The sequence below is a fragment of the Apium graveolens genome, chromosome 3 (assembly GCF_009905375.1).
Source record: "Apium graveolens cultivar Ventura chromosome 3, ASM990537v1, whole genome shotgun sequence".
Classification (NCBI taxonomy): Eukaryota; Viridiplantae; Streptophyta; class Magnoliopsida; order Apiales; family Apiaceae; genus Apium; species Apium graveolens.
In genome coordinates, this window is record NC_133649.1 from 134,022,847 (window position 1) to 134,031,543 (window position 8,697).

Here is an 8,697-nt window from a genome sequence, read left to right on the forward strand (position 1 = left end):
TCCAGCACCAAAACTGCATGATGATGCCAAAATATTACAAACATTTCATCCCAATTACAGCCTCTGTTTCTTGCTCATTATCCAGAAGTACAGCTGGTTTAAGTTCAGATGAGGGGTCAGTTTTTATTTGCATTTTCTATGTAAAAGAAAGGGTGTTGATGAAAAATCATTACTACTTTCTCATAGCAGGAGAAATGTATATTTTGTGCTAATGCTACAGGTGCATGATTGTGCTATATTGGACATGATTGTACTGTTCTCGTGACAGTGTAATTCCAGTGGTTAAAAAGAATTTTCACATAAATCTACATAGGTCATAGACTCAAAGATAGCATCATGCATGAGAAAACACAGTACTCAAAAAGCAACAATACTACTACATATATTGGCATTATAGTGCATAAAATATGATAACCACCCTTGGTCCTTGAAATCACCATTATACAAATTACCCAAAACATCCTACAGTAGTTCTAAATCACCATCCATTCATAACCACTCTGACTCTGACCATCAAACCAAACTTCAAAAACCCTACATACAAAAACCATAGAAATATAGAAATATATATAGCTGGCTAGCAGTTTGTTTACATGACAGAACACGCATTTGGGTTTTCATCACTAAACATATTGATGTAGGGGTCCTCATTGTATCTTGTGACAGTCCCACTTGGTGCTGTGTTTTCAACCTTCCTGACATAACCAGCAGGAGCTTTCTTATCATAAGCTTGTGCAGAGTAAGGCTGAGCTACCAGGTTGTAGGGTACATAAGGCCATATCTCTGCTTTCTTTCCTGTTGACTTGGCCTTCTTCAACACCTTGTTTGCTTCTACGTATCCACTTACAGTCACCTTCTGCTGCTTCCTGTTTATCTCCACAGACTTTACACCTGTTTAAATATATAATTTTTTACACATTAGCACCATGAACACCTAATATTTATCAAACATAACACTACAAATGATGTACTTAAAAGTGGATAGGTAGGATTCGAACTTAAAACCACTACGTTGATTATTTTTATGTTAAGTTATTAACTCTCCAGGAATCTTGAGGTGTTAAAGAAAGACGATAAATATGCATACGAGGGTTGAGGAAGGAAAAGGACCAAGGAAGTTGTAGTAGGTGAATACTAACCGCTTAAAGAAGACAAAGCTTTCTTGACCTTAAGCTCACAGCCATCACAGTCCATTCTAACTTTGAGATCAACAGTCTGCATCTGTTTCCTCTTCTTATGACTATGCCCACTGCTCATCATATCAGATATGTATTCCAAAGTTCCTCCAACACCCATGATGAATGAATCAAGAAAATGGTTGAGTAAATACTTTTGTAGGTACTGAAAGGTTTTAGAAGAATCTTGTTTGAAAGTAAATGAACCCAAAGGAGAGTGCTTGTCAGGAAAACAAAGGCTTTGAGGGGCTAAAGATATTTGAAATAGGGTGCTGGGATGAGGATAGATATATATTGGGAGGGTAGAGAAGAAATATATTTTATTTTACATAATAATTAAGTTGTGCTGCTAGTAGACAACAGGAATTACTTGAGATAAGGGCTCGGAACATGAGAAATTTCCAAGGGAGTTCCGTTGGTTTAGAAGAATGAGATAATTATAAGTTGGTATTAAACTATAAAGTATAAACTACTACTTCCTCCGTCCCTAAAAATGTATTTTATTTGTGTTGAACATTTTTGTTAATATAGACTTTTAATTGTTAATATTTTTAATTTCGTATTAGTATTAAATATAAAAACTTGATTGTATTAAAATATTCATAAATACGAATACAACAAAATCACTCATTTGATCTTATAAATTAGACGTAAATTAGTAATCAATTACTTATCATGAATAATACGAAAAGTCAAAACAAGAAGATTATTACGAGACGGAGCGACTATAAAGCAATCAAACAAAAGAAAAGGAGGTAAAACTAAAAGGTTTCCAAAGCTGCCTTCCCCCGGTCTCTTTTTTCTTTACAGCGCCTGCCTGCTACAGTGCTACTGCTAGCTGCAACTGTTACCCTACATAGAGGACTTTTACATCCAAGTTCAAACTAGCGCAGTATATAAATTTGGGTGGTGGCCATGGCCCCTGTGTATTTTTGTAAAACTCTTTTAAAAAAAATTGTGTAATTGATCGATTTATCGAATACTTAGTTTTTAGCATTCGAATATTTGATCGAATACTAGCTTAAATTCGAATTGATTTACCATCCGAGCACTCAAGTACTTCTCAGAGTTAACCAATACTGGTAAATGACCAATACTGATATTTACCGTTTATATTTTGTATTTACTATTTACCCTGGCCCTGGCTTTAATAATTTAACCCTGTGCCTCAGCAGCCTTGCCATTGTCCGTAACCGCTGGGTTGAAAACAAAAAGGTAAAATTTCAATTTAAAATTTCTAAAATATTTTCTGGATAAACATATCTAGTCTATTACACATTCCTAAAAAAAAGGTTATGCATTTTATGAGCGTTAATTTTATGATGAACCTGAGCTTTTTTGCCCTTAGTTTAGAAATTCCAAACGCGTGCCAGTCATATATATATCTGGAGCAGGTACAATGCGAATTTGGTACGTGGAAGCCACCTCTATGTTGTATAGTATTGAGCCAGGTAACCCCTCAAGTAATCATACACTCCCATTTTAATATTATACACATTTAGTTATTCTCGATTCACCTACGAAACTTTTGTGAAATAGCTTTGGATCGTGATTAATGAGATCATTAAACGAATATCAGAATTTTAATTTCATATTATAGTATTTGTATTGGTTATTTGATCGTTAAGAATTGAAACTTAATGGTTCCCATTATATAGTTGAATTATAAACTATTTATTCCCTAAAATTATCATTTCTAGATAACCATTTCATATCCATTCCAATTAACTCCCATTCGATTCCTCTCATTTCCAATTCTCCCACTTATCCAAACGTTCCGTTGGAGTATTCAAACAAAGAGAAAGAAAAAATAACTCAACTCATTTAGGGGTTGATTGGTTCGCCAAATTCTGGAATTAGATATTAATTTCAGTAATTTCAATCTCATACCTGGTTCAGAAAAAAAAAATTAATACACATTACTCACACCCTCAAAGTATGGGTTTTTTCATACCCAAGTGTGAATGTTGTTATGAGAGAGCGGTATGAAAATTAACTTTATAACTACTATTTTAATTTCTGTTTTAGCATTTAAATGTATATAATACCAAAATTAATATATGAACCAAAAATATATTAAAATAAAAATAAAATTATATATTTAATTAAATAAAATTATTGAATTAAAATATTTTAATTTAAAGATGTTCATTCCAGCACTCAACTAAATACATGATATCTCAACCCATACCACCTTAATCTGATTCCTGATTACAACCTGATAACTGTTAATCCCAAACAATGCAACAAGAATTACAGAAGGGGGTTCAATGTAATTCTGGCTACTTTTTCTGATTTTAAGAATGTTCTTACTTAGTATATAACTGTGTTTGATTTGCAGTAGTGCGGAATGAAAAATAATAGAAATCAAAACACAAGGCAATAAAACACAAGGTTTTAAAACTTTCTGGTGGATTTTAACTTATCCACCAGAGATATATATAAAGTTGAGAACTCTGTGATGCTTGAATAGCACACAACTGCTTACAAGAGAACTTACAGAATTACAAAGAGATTCTTAACAGATACAGCTTTATCTATCTCTCTGAAAATAATGCTTACTCAGTTATTTGTTCTACTTGCTACTCTTGATTTATATATCACCAAGTTACATGATAGTAAGACAAGACAATAAAACAAAATTATATCTAGTCTAACTTCATGCTGCTACATAACTTTATCCAACATTTTTGAATATCTTCATATTTGCATGGAAATGGTAATGTTTCTTTGTTATCTGAATCCTGCAATTAGGCTGCCACATTCCGTTTGCAAACACCCGACGCATGTGACTGTGTTGTCACTATCAACTGCTATTTTGAATATTATCATCCGTCGGGATTATGTTGATCATCCGTCGGGAGCCTTATTGATTATCCGTCGGGAGCCTTTGTAGATCATCCGTCGGGAGTCTTTCTGCCACTTGACTCTATTTCACTTATACAGAATTACAAAACATCTTATATTTACAATTAGCCAACCTATTATGTATATCAATCTAGTAGTCAACATGACTTAAAGAATCTTACAACATCTACTCAACTAAAATATTGTTGTTTGCAGAAATGTGCTACAATACTTATTGTTACATAAGCTACACTCTCGATGGATTTTAAGTTGTCATCTGTCGGGACTATAAAGTTCATCTGTCGGGACTATAGTAAAACATCCGTCGAGAGTTACAAAAATACTAAGTTAAATCTACTAAGGTGTTTTGTTCAATTTATCATTAAGTTCACAACATATTCCTAACAATAACACATCTTGAATCAGACGACCCTTACTTTGTTGATGTTTGTTTAGTAAAAAATATTATTTTCTTTCCCTTTTTTTAATTTTAGGCTTATCCAATATTCCTCAAACCTTATTTCTCGACCCCCATTAGTTATTTGATTTCTCTTTCCCTCTTTTATTCTCATTTCATAATCTCATTTCAATTATGATTTGAATCTTAGACCATAAAAAAGATTATTTATGTAAATTATTTTTTAAAATTAAAAATAATTTATCATTTAGTTTCTATAAATTAAAATTTTATTTTCACATCAGGAGTAAGTTTATTTTTATAACATTGGGAGTAAAAAAATTTCACCGATCATTTTCGATTATCGATTTTTATAACATTGGGAGTAAGTTTTTTTGTGAAATAATTATACTTGAATTAAATCTAAAAGGGCTTTCGTTTCGCTCGAACCGGAACTACACTCTTTGGAAAAAGAAAATGATGCTAAGGTCCAAACCAAGCGTAATAAATAATAAGTGCATCTGATAAGAAGATGGGAACATTATCACCCCACTCATGTAAGTCTAGCATAGAACGAGACACTCTATCTAACACATGAACAACTTCATTCGCATACCTATGCACAAATTGGACTAGCACATTTTTAAAGTGCTTAAACAACTCAACACAATCACTAATTATAGAATAGAAATAAGAACGCCCTGAATTACTATTACACGCCTCTGCTAGAAAATTTGAGTCTATATCCAGCACACATCGTGTAAAGCTTTGTTGTATCGTTCAAGATAACACTTTATAAATCATAATGTAATGTAATATGTAAACGAGGAATTATAACTCAACATGAAACAGAAATAGATAAATAATATTAACTGTGAAGTACAAGAACTCTGAAGATGAAGATTGGATAAATACAAAAAAATCAAAACATGAAATTAATGATTTAAGTGCGTAAACAAGTCGTGGAAAGAAGTTCATTAATATGTTCAAGCCTCTGTGATGAATAAAATGTCAAAAGAATTCTAGTGACAATGAAATATATTTGTTTAAAGTATTGAAGATCAAAAGTTTCAGTGATTGAAGCAATGAATGACCAAATGGCTGTATCAGTTCAGAATTATAAAAAGAATTGAGTAAATCCAATTCAAAGCGAGTCGTTTGTGAACCAGACCGGTGCACTAAATGTCAGCACATCAGAAAATGATTTAATTAATTATTCAGAAGAAATCAGGCTACTACAGAAAAGAGAGGATTAACAAGGGAAAGATTAGAGCTTTATTTCATAAACCTAGAAAATATTCTAAGTGTGGAAGCACTCCCACTCTAGGCGCAACAGAAAATGAATATATAATACAAATCTCTTCTCCTAGTTGGTGCAACTAGTTTAATTTTCTAAGGCAGAGAAAGTGCCTTCCTCTTGGCGCAAGTGTTGGAATATTCTATGGCATGAATCTAGTCTCCCTGTTGGCGCAAGAGAGATTGATTCCCAAGTCTCTCTCTTCATCTTTTGGCTCAAGTAAAAATATAATATAAGGCATGGAACCTGTTTCACCTCTGGGCGCAACAAGATATCAAGCCTTCCTCTCTAGGCGCAACAGGATCCCCAGATCCTTCACTCTAGGCACAACTAGACACTTTGGTTAATTTTTTAAATTCATAAACACAATTATAATATTGTGGATGTAAGAAAGCTACATAATAGATTGATTGTGAAAACTACACTAAACGGTAGTAGAATGAATTAATTCATTTGGTTATCCTCCTCAGCAACCTACTGTGTCTTTACGAAGCTCCATTGAAGACTCTATTTATTAAACTTGTAAACATACTGTTATGCTGTTGAATTTATTGTATCTAATCATTTATTTGATTTACCAATCTCAAGATTTATATTAATAAAATAATATATTCCTCGAATTATTTTGTGTCTATTTTGATTCCGTATATTTAAAGAAGAACTTTAAACAAACAAAAAAATTGTAAGTATCATATTCAACCCCCCTTCTACGATATTTTGGGACTAACACACTTCCTTAAGGCTTAAAGCATCAGCCTCACTAGGTGACCACAAGCCTCCATCTGTTTACACATAGCCCTACAAAATCCTTCTTTTTCATCTCGAACTACCCCTCCAATACCAATAGTTCTTAGATCAGCAAATATAGCTGCATCAACATTGATCTTCACCCAGTTTCGTTGTGGTATCTGCCACCTTCTGCTATTTGAATTGGATGTTAATGCTTGTCTAGTACGCTCTAGCTGGGTTCACGTCCAATTTGTCAATAGATTAATTGCAGCACTAGTTGTACTACAAAACCATCAATTATGCTCTATACCCACATGTTATGCCGGTTCCATTGACTCCGTCATATTAAAGCTAACAAGACACATTGATCCATTGTTACACTACTAAATAATATTTTGAATAATTCCAGAATTGTCTCTCCAACAATGGTTCGGACCCAGTATGCCATACCTGTAGATTCTCATACCCTCAGGGATGGCAATTTTATCCGACCCGGCGGATACCCGACCCATTCCGATTAGTTTGGATATATCCGAACCCGATTTTTTGGATTTGGATCTGGATCCGGATCTTATTTTTAGACCCGAAAAAATTTGAATCTGGATTTGGATCTTCGTTGTACCGAACCGATACCCGACATGTGATCCGAGATCCGTTCCAAACCCGATCCGAACCCGAAACTCGAAAAATATCCGATAACATATTCATATCTTACATAAGTTTATAACAATAATGCATGGTTTATATACATCGAATAATTGAATTTAATATTTATAACCGATATGTTGGATAATTATTTATATTTAAATTTATTATATTTGACGCTAATATTGAATCACATAGATAGCATAATAACCCATGCGAGGCACGGGTCATTTTCTAGATTTTTTTTGTACACCATACAATTATATTAGTAAAATTCTTGATCATTTTCTTATTAATAAATATTGTATAACGTCTAAAATATATCAAATACAAGTTGAGTATCTATCAATGCGTATGATTTTCATGTAAAATATTAATAACGTTCATAACGTTTTTAATATATCTCATTAATCTAAATACATATTTTCTTATTTATGTCATGTAATTTTTATTTACTAAATGAATACAAACAGGGTAGTCACTGTACCTGTAAAAGGATAATATTGAAGTTAATCCATCAAATATTGCCAATATGTTTATAAAAAGAAACTAAAAAATTTAACATATATGTATATTGCAAGTCGAGTAATTTTTTTGAGTTTTGGTCAAATAAACCCGGAATAATTAGATATTTTATTACTAAAGTCATTAATAATTTACAATTACCTTGCCTAATTTAAAAGGATTAGTAATGCATAATTAAAGTGGTCAAGACCTGCAATTGTAATTTTCAACAAAGTAGAATTTACACTATAATTAATATAAGTTTATTTTTTTAACAAAAATATTATTTTTGTAATGCAACATTTATGTTGACTTAATATCATTGCTAATGTCTTAATTTATTAACTAAAGTTGATATCGGCCGTGTACTTAGCTTTTAATCCTCTCTATTATACAAAGTTAATTTTATAAGATGTCAGATAATTGTCAAATCATAAATTAAAATTGACATAATCTATTTAGTTTTCAACACACTGAAAAAACTTAAATTTAATTGATCATTCTTATTTTCAGAACATAAAAGACTTTTGTTATTTTCTTCTAGTATATATTTCATAACTCTGAAATACACCATTAAAATTGAATCTCTTATTATTGGTAATGATAAAGTCACATGTGTGTGTATGTATGTAAATTATTATTTATTATATTTTCGAGTAAATAATGTTGGTCTCATTAATTTATATGCTAGATATCTTCGTCATGTACATATCTAATTGTTATTCAGTAAATTACTCAAATAACTTGTATTTATGATTATTCAAAAATTATAATTATCTAATAAATAAATTACAATTATTTATATATCGTAGTCGTAGTAGCACTGACAATCAAACAATATCACATTCATGTAGTCATGAATGTGACATAAAAATATTTCATATTTCGTAAAGACTAACTACTGATATTCATAATTTCTTTTCAAGAATCTGAAGAAAAATTTGTACTAATATCATCATTAAAATCATTTTGAAGTTTCTTTCATTTACGATCCTAATATTTCTTTTTAATGTAACTCGATAACATTGTATATTATTTTTCTAAAATTAAATATTTTCAATTTGATGATTTTTTAAATATCAGTTGAACTTGTTAATTCTTTC

The 8,697-nt window shown here is 31.4% G+C and overlaps 1 protein-coding gene across 1 annotated transcript; it reads right to left on the reverse strand.

Annotated features, from left to right (window-relative positions):
• Positions 1-357: 357 nt before the first annotated feature.
• Positions 358-1,568, reverse strand: LOC141710883 (heavy metal-associated isoprenylated plant protein 23). Its single transcript, XM_074513381.1, has 2 exons — positions 1,140-1,568; positions 358-891 (listed from the first exon to the last, which is right to left on the reverse strand). Exons 1-2 carry the CDS (start codon positions 1,294-1,296, stop codon positions 590-592), a joined length of 459 nt encoding a protein of 152 aa, XP_074369482.1. The 5' UTR covers positions 1,297-1,568; the 3' UTR covers positions 358-589.
• Between the last annotated feature and the right edge of the window lie 7,129 nt (positions 1,569-8,697).